The 13,929-nt window shown below is 50.9% G+C and overlaps 1 protein-coding gene across 2 annotated transcripts in view; it reads left to right on the top strand.

Annotated features, from left to right (window-relative positions):
• VRK3 (VRK serine/threonine kinase 3) overlaps positions 1-10,818 on the top strand; it is a 37,008-nt gene extending 26,190 nt beyond the window's left edge. For both annotated transcript variants that reach the window (XM_045441788.1, XM_045441787.1), the window contains exons 13-15: positions 3,267-3,325; positions 7,879-8,027; positions 10,447-10,818. In XM_045441788.1, the coding sequence (XP_045297744.1) occupies positions 3,267-3,325; positions 7,879-8,027 (208 nt within the window). In that variant the 3' untranslated portion in view covers positions 10,447-10,818. The remainder of the gene's footprint in view (positions 1-3,266; positions 3,326-7,878; positions 8,028-10,446) is intronic.
• The last annotated feature ends 3,111 nt before the right edge of the window (positions 10,819-13,929 follow it).

Consider the following 13,929-nt stretch of genomic DNA (forward strand, 5'->3'; position numbering starts at 1 on the left):
CCACAGCCACAAAGGGAAGGTCTGAAACATCAAGAATCTCAGCAGGGGGTGGTGATGGTGGTGATGTGCTCATTATAGACGCTCCACCCAGCCCCTGTCCCGTGATTCGAGGCAATGACAAAAAGGACCACGAGGGGGCGATGTTGCCACATGCACATTTTTGGAACCTAACGTCCTCTAGGGCGCCCTACTGGTGTGCGTGGCCTTTTTCCGTTCGTTCAACATTTATTCAGTTTTTGTACATTCTAGTTCAGGATGGAATGAATGAGGGAAAGAAAAAGAGACGTTTTGATTCCTCAAGGCTTTCTGGTGTGCAAGTCCCTTTCTGGGAAAGCACAGGTGCTGGTCGAATTCGTTCCCTGCTCTTAAGGGTGCTGTCTGGGCAAGGACGTCCCACGGACACCGACAGCCAGTGGTAGAGTCGCTTATACAATTTACAACATCCTAGGGTCACAGACTTTGGTGCCATCACTCAGCCATTCGCCACACACGTCCTGAGGATGCCAGGAGACACGAAGGTCAGACCCAGCCCTTCCTGTGTCCTGACAGTGCCTTGGGGCGTCCATAGACTATGCACAGAGCACACAGGCCATCGGGCGGGATCTGTTTTCTCTGCCTGGAGGGGTCATGGGAGACTTCCAGGAGACCAGCCCTCAAGCAGTGTCCTGAAGGGAGAGCAGCCACGGCCAGGGGTCAAGCTAGGAGCAAGCTGTCCAGGGCAGAGGAAGCAACATGCTGAGGCCAGGAGATGGGCACGGATGCTTGACCTAGTTAGGGGAGTAGAAGGCATTTGGTGCTGCTGGCGTGTGAGATGGGAGGGAGGAAGAAGCCAGAGAGACAAGGCCACAGGGGCTGGCAGCCTTGTGTGCCAGGGGTTTTCCCCCAGGGCCCTGGGGAGTCCCCTGAGGGCTGTGAGTAGGAAGGGACAGAGTCCGTTCTGGGCAGAGAAACTCTGCAGGGTCATGTGGGGAATGTGCAGGAAGCTGGGGCGGAAGCTGAGGTCCAAGGAGGTAGGATAAGGCCTGAACTGGACCAGAAAGGGGATGGGACAGAGAGGGTTGGGGAGCAAGAGGGTGGAGCTTGGGGACTTCGGCCTGCGGTTGGGGGAGGCAAGGACAGCACCCCCAGGCACTGGGTGGATAGTGGAGATTCCAAGTGAGAATGGAGCAAAGAAGGTAGATGAATTTCTTTCTTTCTTTTTTTTTTTTTTTTTTTTTTTTTATGCGTATTTACTTATTTTGGGAGAGCAGGAGTGCATGCGCACACAAGCAGGAGAGGGGCAGAGAGAGAATCAAACAGAGCCCGACACAGGGCTCGATCTCACAAACTGAGATCCTGACCTGAGCCTAAACCAGGAGTCAGATGCTTAACCGACTAAGCCACCCAGGCACCCTGGAATTGGATGAATTTGTTTTTCTTGAGTAGTCCAAGAGGATATGTGTGTGTGTGTGTGTGTGTGTGTGTTTACAAGTACACGTGTGCGTTTATAGAAAGAAAGGTAGTCCTCGTTAGTCACAGATTCCATATTTGTGAATTCACCTGCTCACTAAAATGCATGTGTCACCCCAGAATCAGCACTCACAGTGCTTCCCAGGCCTCCTCAGACACACACAGAGTGGAGACAATTTTGAGTTGTCTGATGCACACAGGCCCAGCTGAGCTCAAACAAGGTGATGCCCTGCCTTCTCATTTCAGATCTCAGGATAAACAGGGGTCCTTCGTGGAGTCTGTTTAACGCCCATTTTCCAGATGTTCTTGTTGATGATTTTGCTATTACTTTTTTTAAGGTTTAATCATTTTTGAGACAGAGTGCAAGCCGGGGGAGGGGCAGAGAGAGAGAGGGACAGAGGATCCGAAGCAGGCTCTGTGCTGACAGCAGCCAGCCTGATGCGGGGCTTGAACTCACAAACTGTGAGATCATGACCTGAGCCGAAGTTGGATGCTCAACAGACCGAGCCACCCAGGCGCCCCCTACGATTTTGCAGTTTAAAATGGTGGCTAAGCGTCCGACTTCTGTTCGGGTCATGATCTTGCAGTTCATGAGTTCGAGCCCTGCATCGGGCTCTGTGCTGACAGCCCAAAGCCTGGAGCCTTCTTTGAATTCTGTGTGTCCCTCTCTCTCTGCCCCTCCCCTGTTGGTACTCTTGTTTCTCTCTCTCAAAAAAAAAGGCCCCATGCATGGTGCTAAAGAGCTGTCTAGTGTTCCTAGGTGCAAGAAGGCTGAGATGTGCCTTACAGAGAAACTAGTTGGCTGTGAGCTCAATGTGATTAAGTAAACATTATAGTAAACATGCTATCTTTTTTTAAGAAAGGTTTTTTAATGTTTATTTACTTTTGAGAGACAGAGAGACAGAGCACGAGCAGGGGAGGGGCAGAGAGAGAGGGAGACACAGAATCCCAAGCAGCCTCCAAGCTCTGAGCTGTCAGTACAGAGCCCGGCGCGGGGCTCGAACCCACCAACTGTGAGATCGTGACCTGAGCTGAAGTTGGTCGCTTTAACCGACTGAGACACCCAGGTGCCCCAAACATAGTATCGTTAAGCACAAACACACCTAAGACAAAATTAAGTAGTGATCAGTTTATAAAAACATTGTAACCAGAACCTTGCAGGAACGTGATACTACATTTCCCCTAGAAGCATGGTTTAGAATTCACTAATTCCGTATTTGAGGCCACGCTACAGGGCACAACTACCACAAGTAACAAGAGTCTACTGTACATCTAGTAGACATTCTGTTTTACTTATTTTTTATTTTTATAAAGTTTATTTACTTAGAGAGTGAGCTGGGGAGGGGCAGAGAGAGAGAGAGAGAGAGAGAGAGAGAGAGAGAGAGAGAATCCCAAGCAGGCTCCATGATGCCAGCGTGGAGCCCGGTGTGGGGCTTGAACTCACAAACCACAAGATCATGACCTGAGCCAAAATCTGGGGTTGGACGCTTCACCGACTGAGCCACCCAGGTGCCCCTAGACTTTCTGTTTTAAAAATTGGCTCTCCTGGGGAGCCCAGGTGGCTCAGTCAGTGAAGCATCCGACTCAATTTCAGCTCAGATCATGATGTCGTGGTCTGTGAGTTCGAGGCCCGCATCGGGCCTCTGTGCGACATCACAGAGCCTGCCTGGGATTCTCTCTCCCTCTCTCTGCCCCTCCCCCACTTCTTCTTCTCTCTCTCTCTCTCTCTCTCAAAATAAATAAATAAACTTAAAAAAAAAAAAAAGTTTGCTCTCGCCTCCCTAAAAGACCTCTTGCATACACCTCTGTCCTGTCAGGTTTCTTGACAACCCGGAGGCCCTCGTGGGACAGTGCAGTCGCTGGATCAGTCCCTCAGGTATGTCCTGAAGAGGGAAGGAACAGTTGGGGGCCATGGCGGGACCAGGTGACCTGGGTCCATCCGGCTCTTGCCCCCTCACACACCTTTCTTTCTTTGAGTTTTCCAAGCTGCGTGTGCATACGTGCCTGTTCTAGAAAAACAAAAAACCTTTCCCCCAAAATTCAGAAGCATCCCCGAATAAGAATAACAACACACACTCACATACACAACCACACACACAGTATTGTATTTCTCTATGAAAATTTGTTAAGGATTGGAGTGTGGGCCGGGTTCAGCCAGGTGAGCCTTCTCCCGGTCTTGTGGGGAAGCGGGGGAGGGGAATTCACGTTGCTGCTGCCAGCCGGCGGCTCGACTGGGGCGGGCTCGTTCAAGTGCACCTCTCTCCTGTCTGGCGATTGGCGCTGACGCTGGGAGGCCTCAGCTCCGGGCTGCTTCCCGAGGCACTGTTCAGGCAGCTTTCCAAGAGGGCAGGGACGGAAGCTACAAAGCATGGGGGTCCCTGGACGGCACTCGGCCACATTCAAGCAAATCCCAAGGCCAACCCAGACTCAGCGGGTGGCCAGGTATCTCCACTTGAGGATGGGAGAGGCAGCGACCATGGCAGAGGGACACGTACAAAATGAAAATAAGCTTGCCTTACGTACATTTTGGTCAATTTGCATTTTTTTTTAAGTTTATTTATTTGTTTTGAGAGAGAAAGAGAGAGAGAAAATCCCAAGCAGGCCCCATGAGCACGACATGGTGCTCGATCCCACGAACGATGAGATTGTGACCTGAGCCAAAACCAAGAGTCAGAAGCTTCATGAACCAAGCTTCCCACGTCCCCAACATCTTGTTTTTTTCATTAATTAACATTGGCTTTTGTGTTCTTATTCCTAGATCCACTACAACCTCGTTTTGTTTTTTGTTTTTTGTTTTTTATTTTTATTTTTTTATTTTTTCATTTTGAGAGAGAGAGAAAGAGCACGCCAGTAGGAGAGAGGGGCAGAGGGACAGGGAGAGATGAACCTTAAGTAGGCTCTGTGCCCAGTGCAAAGCCCAACACAGGGCCCAATCCCAAGACTCTGGCTGGGATCATGACCTGAGCCAAAATCCAGAGTCTGACTCTCAACCCACTGAGCCAGTCAGTCGCCCCTACACCATCATTTTCATGGCCAGTCCCCGTTACTGGAGTTTTAGGCTGTGTCTTTGTTTTTCTTTTTTTTTCCTAGTGTCGCTTCTGTAGAACTTCTGCATTGCTCTCTGAACATGAGGCCGAGGGGCGCCTGGGTGGCTCAGTCGGTTAAGCGCTGACTTCGGCTCAGGTCATGATCTCATGGTCCGTGGGTTCGAGCTCTGCGTCAGGCTCTGTGGTGACAGCTCAGAGCCTGGAGCCTGTTTCAGATTCTGTGTCTCCCTCTATCTCTGACCCTCCCCCGTTCATGCTCTCTCTCTGTCTCAAAAATAAATAAACGTTAAAAAAAAAAAAATTTAAACATGAGGCCGAAAGAAATGGATAACTTGTCCATTTTTTTTAGCTCTGTAAGGGCTCATTTAAAAAAAAAAAATTTATGTTTTTATTTATTTTTGAGGGAAAGAGACAGAGCACAAGCAAGGGAGGGGAAGAGACAGAGGGAGACACAGGATCCGACGCAGGCTGCAGGCTCTGAGCTGTCAGCGCAGAGCCCGACCCAGATCTGGAACCCACGGACCCTGACTCATGACCTGAGCCAAAGTCGGACGTTCAACAGAGGGAGCCCCCCACGCGCCCAGGGCTCATTTGTTAATTACCTGAAATCCTGGGATCACATGGCTGTGCTGCTCAAGTCACTTTCCCCTCCAGCCTTGAGTTCTCTCCCCAGGAAGAATAAGGCCCCCCCCCCACCTCGTTAGTTCACTGCAGCTCAGCCTCCCTGAGCCTGTCCCCCTGGGGTGCAGCTGGGAGGGGCTTGAGAGACGGCATTTGGGGCGGGGCGGCCCTGCCGGAGAAGGAATTTCACCACCCCGCCACCCAGTCCTGCATTCAGGCAGACCTGTGCTACCAGCCAGGGGACCATCAGAGGGTAAATGTGCCCCTCTAAGCCTCAGCCTCCCCATTGAGTAAAATAAGGTTAATAATAGCCCCCCACCTCCCAAGTTGCCCCGAGCACTCCATGCAGAACCCTCTGTCCGGAGGCTCAGGGCGCTGCCTCAACTTCTGCTGCAACCCTAATTAAATGTGCATGCACTTTAGCTCAGAGCGCAGCCTGCTGTGGGCGGTCCCCAAGCGGGGGCTATTATGAATGTTATTATTGATTTCATGATTGGCACTTTTTTTTTGTTTATTTATTTTTGAGAGAGAGAAGAGAGAACTCAAGCAGGGGAGGGGCAGAGAGAGAGGGAGACACAGAATCCGAAGCAGGCCCCAGGCTCCGAGCTATCAGCACAGAGCCCAATGGGGGGCTCAAACTCGTGAACCGTGAGATCATGACCTGAGCCGAAGTCAGCCACTCAACCGAAGTCAGCCACTCAACCGACTGAGCTACCCAGGCGCCCCCAAAGTAGCCCTTTTAAACTGCGTCCCTGGGCCCACTACCTGTTGGGGGGGTTGTTGTTTTTTTATTTTATGTAAACTCTGTGCCACTCATGGGGGTTGAACTAACCACGTGGACCCCGGGATTGAGAGCCAGCCACATGCTCCACCGACTGACCGAGCCAGACCTGGCACCCCTTCGCTGCCTGTTTTCTGTAAACCAGTGAACTAAGAATTGTTTTACGTTTTGAAATAGCTGTGGGTGCACCTGGGTGGCTCATCTCGGTTGAGCCTCTGACTTCGGCTCAGGTCATGATCTCACAGTTCGTGAGTTCAGGCCCCACATCGGGCTCTCTGTTGTCAGCACAGAGCCCTCTTCGGATCCTCTGTCCTCTCTCTGCCCCTCCCCCACTCACGCTTTCTTTCTCAAAAATGAACAAACATTAGAAAAAAATCCTCAGGGCCCCTGGGTGGCTCAGTCCATTGAGCGACCGACTCTTGATTTCAGCTCAGGTCATGATCTCAACAGTTCATGACTTCGAGCCCCGCATTGGGCTCCACACTCACTGACCGTGCAGAGTCTATTTAGAATTCTCTCTCCTTCTCTCAAAAAATAAATAAATGAATAAAACTCTTTTTAAAAATCCTCTTAGGAAATAGCTGGGGAGAAAAATCAAAAGAACATTTCATGGTACATGAAACTTACCTAAAATTCAGACTGCCGCGCCCGGTAGCAAACCTGTCTTGGCTCATCGCCGTGCCCACCGGCTTACATGTCACGTTGCACAGACCCCCGCCCCACCTACAAGGCTGCACCTGTTTATCCTGGCAAAAGCTTGCCCACGCCTATTTTAGAGATACACACTAAATATTTAGAGGTAAAATGATATCATTAGCTGGGATTTGCTTTCAAACATTACCAGGGCGGGGCGCCGGGGTGGCTCCATCGGTTAAGCCCCTGACTTCGACTCAGGCCATGACCTCGCGGTTTGTGGGTTCGAGCCCCGCGTCCGGCTCTGTGCTGACAGCTCTGCCCCTCTCTCTCTGCCCGTCCCCTGCTCACACTCTGTCTCTCGATCTCAAAAGTAAATATAAAAAAAAAAATACCGGGAGGAAGTGGTAGGGGTCTTGATGAACCAGGTCGGCTGTGAGCTGATCATTCAAACTGGGTGATGGGCAGGCTGGTGTTGGGGATGCCATTCTCCCGTTGCATACATTTGATGTTTTACCAAAAAAAATAAATAAAATAAAATCTTTATTTTTTTTTTTTAACATTTTATTTTTATTTTTGAGACAGGGAGAGACAGAGCATGAACAGGGGAGGGTCAGAGAGAGGGAGACACAGAATCTGAAACAGGCTCCAGGCTCTGAGCTGTCAGCACAGAGCCCGACGCGGGGCTCGAACTCACGGACCGTGAGATCATGACCTGAGCCGAAGTCGGCCGCTTAACCGACTGAGCCACCCAGGCGCCCCAATAATAAAATCTTAAAAAAAATTTTTTTTTTTTAATGTTCATTTTTGAGAGAGAGACAGAGCATGAACAAGGGAAGGGCAGAGAGAGAGGGAGACACAGAATCTGAAACAGGCTCCAGGCTCTGAGCTGTCAGCACAGAGCCCGACGCAGGGCTCGAACTCACGGACCGCGAGATCATGACCTGAGCCGAAGTCGGCCGCTTAGCCAACTGAGCCACCCAGGCACCCCCCCAAAAAAAATTTTTTTTTTAATGTTCATTTTTGAGAGAGAGACAGAGCATGAACAAGGGAAGGGCAGAGAGAGAGGGAGACACAGAATGGGAAGCAGCCTCTGACGCGGGGCTCGAGCTCATGATCTGCGAGATCATGACCTGAGCTGAAGTGGATGCCCAACTGACTGAGCCACCCAGGCGCCCCTCCCCTCCCAAAAAAATCTTTTTTAATCTAAGTGCCTAAGGCAGTTGCAGGCACAGAGGAAGCACTGAGCAAATGGGCACCGTGGTGGAGACTGGGCACAGCCCCCCTGGCTCTGAGTTGGAGACCCCTCTCAGGTCTCTCCTATGGTGGGGGGTGTCTTGACCGCAGAGACCCTGCAGGAGTACCTGAAGGTGGTGATGGCCCTGAAGTATGACGAGAAGCCGCCCTACACCATCCTGAGGAACAATCTAGAAGCCCTACTGCAGGATCTGCAGCTGTCAGCCTACGACCCCCTGGACCTCCAGATGGTACCATAGGTGGGTTCCGGTAGGAGCAGTTTGTGAGTCTTCCCCCTCCCTCACCTCCGCCAGCCCTGCTTCCCAGATGCCATTTAAGGTTTCCATCAGGGCCGACCTCCCAGTTAGATGCTGGATTTTTCCACAGGGTTCAAGAACCATCCAGCCCTCGGGGAATCGCACATAGCAGAAACCTGGCTCAAATTGGCTCGAAGGAAGAGGGCCAATTGATTGTCTCTTGTGGCTAGAAAATTCCAAGGGGGAAGCTGTAGGCATGACTGGATTCAAGGCCAGGAAAACAGAGTCAACATGTCCTCATCTCTCCATCTTTCTGTCTCTTTCTTCATCCCTCTGTTTCTCTATCCCTCTCTCCGTCCACCTGTAGCCTCCGCTGTCCTGTGGGTTGGCGCCACCTGCCCCCCCCCCCCGCCCCCATCACAAACCTCGCTGGTTCTGTTCCCAGTGATGCACTTTGCCCTGCGCTTCTCGGTCTGTCTCACGGCCCTTCTCTGTCAGCACAGAACACCCATGACCTTGTTTATGGAGGCACCATATTCCGTTGTGGATTGCAAGGATACTCTTTTTTTTTTTTTTTAAGTTTATTTATTTATTTTGAGAGTGAGAGAGAGAGAATAAGTGGGGGAGGGGCAGGGAGAGAGAGAAAGAATCCCAAGCAGGTTCCGTGCTGTCAGCGCAGAGCCCAACTTGGGGCTCAAACTCACGAACCGTGAGATCATGACCTGAGCCAAAATCAAGAGTCAGACGCTCAACCAACCGAGTCACCCAGGCGCCCCAGAAGGATACTCTTTATGACCAGTGGCTGGCATTTGCTTGGTTTCTGTTTTACAAGCCACGTTGCCTTGAACGCCTGCGTGCACAGGCCTCGCTGGGGTGTGCACGCGTGTCTGTGCATGGGGTTCTTCTTTTGCGAGAACTGGATCCTCTCTAGCGGGGCTGTACCTGTCTACACTCCCATTAGCCCTGTGTGGGAGTGCACAGAACTTCGGGGAAGGTCAAAATGAAACTAAGTTCACCCGACAGTTAATTCTGGCAAGGCCGTATGGACGTGTTCTGAAGAGAGGCTTCCCCGAGGCCGTGCCCTGTCCGTGGAGCTGTAACGTCTGTCTTCGTGGCTGCCCGAAATCAAAGTTCAGTGTGTGTCTAACTCAGCGGTCCTCAGAGGGAGGCCATGTTGCCGTAGGGGGTATCTGGGGACACTTTTGGTTGTCACAACTGGGGAAAGGGTGCCCCCAGCATCGAGTAGGTAGAGGCTGGGGGCACCATGCAGCACCCCACGAGGCACAGCCGGCCCCCACCACAGAGTCCCTGCGAAAGCAAAGGCATGACCTTGACCACCCGTGGAGCTTGCCCGCTGCCTGTCACTCCAGCTCATTACACAGATGCGCCATACCCCTAGCTGTCCCCGTGGCCCCCCTATCCCCCCGCACCCCTCGCCCACCCACCCTGTCCCTCCAGGCGGTTGCCGGTCTCCCGCGTTGGGCTGTTTGCTCACAGCTCAGAGCCTGGAGCCCGCTTCGGATTCTGGGTCTCCCTCTCTCTCTGCCCCTCCCCCACTTGCACTCTGTCTCTCTCTCTCTTTCCCTCTCTCTCTGTCTCTCAAAAATAAATGAAACATCTAAAAAACCCCACAAAAACTGGAAACCCAACAGCCCCTTTCGGGGTCATCATGTTTTGGGTCTGAAACTAAGTAGCAGGTTTGTCCCTTACTTAGGGACTTAATAAGGGGATGCTAATCAAAGAGCCTGGTGACCTTGGAATAATTTGAAGATCATCTCACCTCTTGCTTTATGGCAGCTCCTTGCCTTGGCCTGCGTGGCTGACCCCCCAAGTCCACTCTGTCCCAGCCACGCTGTCCTCCCCTCAGATTCTAAACCAGGCCAAGCTTGATCCCACCTCAGGACCTTTGTACTTGCCATTCTCACAGTCTGGAACACGCTTTCCCTTCGTCTTTAATGTTTATTTTGGGGGGCAGAGGGACAGGGAGACAGAGAATCTGAAGCAGGCCCTGCACCATCAGTGCAAAGCCCGACATGGGGCTTGAACTCACAAACCATGAGATCATGGCCTGAGCCGAAGTCGGACACTTAACCGATTGAGCCACCCAGGTGTTCCCCACCCCGCTTCATTTTTCAATGACTGGTTCCTTCTCATCCTAGGATCTCAGACCTGGGCCTTCCCTCACTGCCCCAGTGAGGCACTTCCCCACCCGCTGTCACCACCTCACCTGTTTTCTGCACAGCGCTGTCCCCTTCTTGAGGGAAGTTAATTTGTAACATCTTTACCCACTCTCCCAAATCATAAGTCCAACAAAGGTCTTGTTCATGGTAGTCTTGCCAGTCTCTAGAAAGTGCCCGTAGGGGCTTAATGGGTGCTCCTTAAATGACTAGGACACTAACAAGCCATTTTTATTATCTTCCAGATCTTTCAACTCATGGTTTGAAATAGAAAAAAACCCAAACAAGAAATGCGACTCAAGGCCTGCTGTAGTATCACAGATACGCTTCTAGAAAGATCCCTTGAATGTGCATGCCTGCTGCTTCTTTAAGCATCACTATGAATCAGTCTTGATTAGCATCAGGGAACCCAGCAGTTAGGCTCCAGATAATGTGAATTCCTCCTTTCGATTGTCTCATCCTTTCAGCCATTGTCACCTACCAGCCTCTGGGGTTGTGGACAGAGAAGACCCCCAGCTCATGGTCGGGGGTGAGCCAGCCCCCTCAGTCGGCACCCTTCCCGCTACTATTGGCACTACTATGATTTGGTAATAAATTGTTTCGTTGGAGTTTGGATAGTAGAGTGTCTACAAAAGAAGCTCCTTTTGGAAAAGTTGGCTTCTTTTTTCTCCATCTATCCATCCCTTTCATCTTTCATCCATCTATCCACCCTTCTATCCATCTGTCCAAAGTTTCGTGTAGATGCCCATCCATCCATCCACCCATCCACCCATTCATACAGCCATTTATTCATCCATCCATTTAGCCAGCCACCCATTCTTCCATCCATCCATCCATCCACCCACCCATCCATTTAGCCAGCCAGCCATTCTTATATCCATCCACCCACCCACCCACCCATTAATAGCCATCCACCTATCCATTTATTCATCCATCCATTTATCCATCCATCCATCCATCCATCCATCCATCCATTTAGCCAACCATCCACCTATCCATTTATCCATCCATCCATCCATTTAGCCAACCATCCACCTATCCATTTATTCATCCATCCATCCATCCATCCATCCATCCATTTAGCCAGCCATCCACCTATCCATTTATTCATCCATCCATTTATCCATCCATCTATCCATCCATCCATCCATCCATCCATCCATCCATTTAATCAGCCATCCACCTATCCATTTATTCATCCATCCACTTATCCATCCATCCTTCCATGTAATCAGCCATCCACCTATCCATCTATTCATCCATCCACTTATCCAGCCATCCATCCATTTAGCCAGCCATCCACCTATCCATTTATTCATCTATCCATTTATCCATCCATCTATCCATCCATCCATCCATCCATCCATCCATCCATCCATCCATGTAATCAGCCATCCACCTATCCATTTATTCATCCAGCCATCCAGCCATCCACCTGCCAATCCCTCCATCTGTTGATGCACCCAGTCATTCTCCCATCTCTCCATCCATCCTTCCATATAGTGTTCCATCATCTACCCTCCCACCCACCTTTCATCCATTCCTCCATCCCCTCATTCTCCCATCCATACATTGATCCTCTAATTCAACAAATATTCAGCAGGTATTTCTTGAATTTGTGCTGCGTGACACATCATGCTGCACAGAGGATCCTGATGAACAAGACACACCGAGGTCTTTGAGCTGGTGGAACCTCCAGGCCAGTGGAAGGGGAAGGCATTAAATGAGATGACTGAGTTGTGCTACACATGCTGGAGAAAAGGCATGGTGCTGTGATGGAGACCAAGGAGCCCAGGGACGGGGGTACCTTTACAGAGAGTCCGGACAGAGAGAGTGTGGAGGAGGCTGGCGCAGCTGCCCCCCTGGGACTGTGAGGCCCAGGCAGTGGCCGTGGCTGGAGGAAGAGAGGGCCTGGGGAGAGATTTCAGAGGCAGCCCGGCCAGTGGCTAGACTGGAAGGGATTCAGAACAGGGAGGGTACGCTCACCTCCCAGACTCGGTCTTAAAGATCTGGAATCGTCCACCATTACTTTGACCTACATGGGGAGGTCAGAGGCCGGGTCGGGGAGGAGCCTGCTCTAATTCACCCTGATTCTTGCCTGACCAAGGTAGGCAGGGGAGATTGGCAGACTGATGATCATTTCCTGGGTGAAAGCAGGTGTGTGTAGCGCTTTCCAGAAGGGGATGTTCCTCAACGAGAAAGAAAACTCGTCTGAAAATCTCCTGCTCAAAACCTCTCTTTGTTCATGAGTCCACAACATTACAGGGACATCAGCTGCCCTTCAGGGCCCCAAATCAGGTAACAGGACGGTCTCAATGTCAGCACCTGGCCCTCCCATCCTCTGGCCACTCAGCGCCCTTGCCCAGTTCCGGCAGCCCCTCTGTCCTCTGCCCTCGTCTCTGAGCGAGCAAAGCCAGCCAGGACCCAGTGCTGCTCAGGCAGCGAGAGGATTTTTCCTCTAGGATACTGTCCACATTGTCTCTGATCCTGCCTTTGTCTGTCTGCAGAGCCCTGTCCTTGACCTTGTGTGTTTTGGCAGCTTGTCCCCCAACCTCTGAAAGAGGAGGGTGCTGTCATCGGCATTAGATGAGAATCACATGGCCCAGGGGAGTAGAAATCACATACCATCATGTGGTTGATGGTGGCTGAAGCCCACCCTTTGTCCTCTATGCCTCGCCTCTGCCCCCAAACTAGACCCTGGCCCAGAGTTAGATGTTTGTGGTGCAGGTGCTGGTGGTGGGTTTTTTGTTTTTTTTTTTTAATCATTTTTACTGCAGGACACCTCTGAGCCTTCAATACACGCAGGTATGTAGTATGTCTCCAAGAATGGCCCCAGTAGGCATCTGAGGACAAATCATTTCTCTTTGCTTAAATATTTTTCTTGAGGTGCCTGGGTGGCTCAGTCGGTTAAGTGTCCGACTTCAACTCAGGTCGTGATCTCACAGTTTGTGAGTTCGAGCCCCACGTCCGGCTCTGTGCTGACAGCTTGGAGCCTGGAGCGTGCTTCGGATTCTGTGTCTCCCTCTCTCTCTGCCCCTCCCCTGCTCATGCTCTGTCTCTCTCTCAAAAACAGACATTGAAAAAATATTTTTTAAAAGAATACCCGATATCTGGTTAGCAATAGGATTATGCCAATAGAAAGAACAGACAATGATGTTAAGTTCTCTGTGGGTTTTTTTTTTTCCTTAAGTTTATTTATTTATTTTGAGAGAGGGAGAGCCAGTGGGGGAGGGGCAGCACAAGGTGGGGCTGGGGTGGGGGGGCGATGAATCCCAAGCAGGCTCCATGCTGTCATCAAGGAGCCCAGTGCAGGGCTGAAACTCATGAACCTGAGCCAAAATCAGGAGTCTGACGCTTAACCAACTGACTCACCCACGTGTCCCAAGTGTTTTTTCCATGTTTACAAGAATATCTTGAATGTGTTAAAGAAAGAATTGATGAAGAATTTATCTCTTTACGTGCCAACACTTTTTTAAAATTTTTTGTTTAATGTTTATTTTTGAGAGAGACAGAGACAGAGTGCAAGCAGGGGAGGTGCCAAGAGAGAGGGGACACAGAATCCAAAGCAGGCTCCAGGCTCTGAGCTGTCAGCACAGAGCCCCACACGGGGCTCAAACTCAGGAACCTTGACATCATGACTTGATCCAAAGTCGGTCACTTAACCGACTGAGCCACCCAGGCACCCTGTGTCAATGCTATTCTTAAAGGAGATACTACTTAGAACAGGA

Source organism: Leopardus geoffroyi, chromosome E2 (genome assembly GCF_018350155.1).
Source record: "Leopardus geoffroyi isolate Oge1 chromosome E2, O.geoffroyi_Oge1_pat1.0, whole genome shotgun sequence".
NCBI classification, from domain to species: domain Eukaryota; kingdom Metazoa; phylum Chordata; class Mammalia; order Carnivora; family Felidae; genus Leopardus; species Leopardus geoffroyi.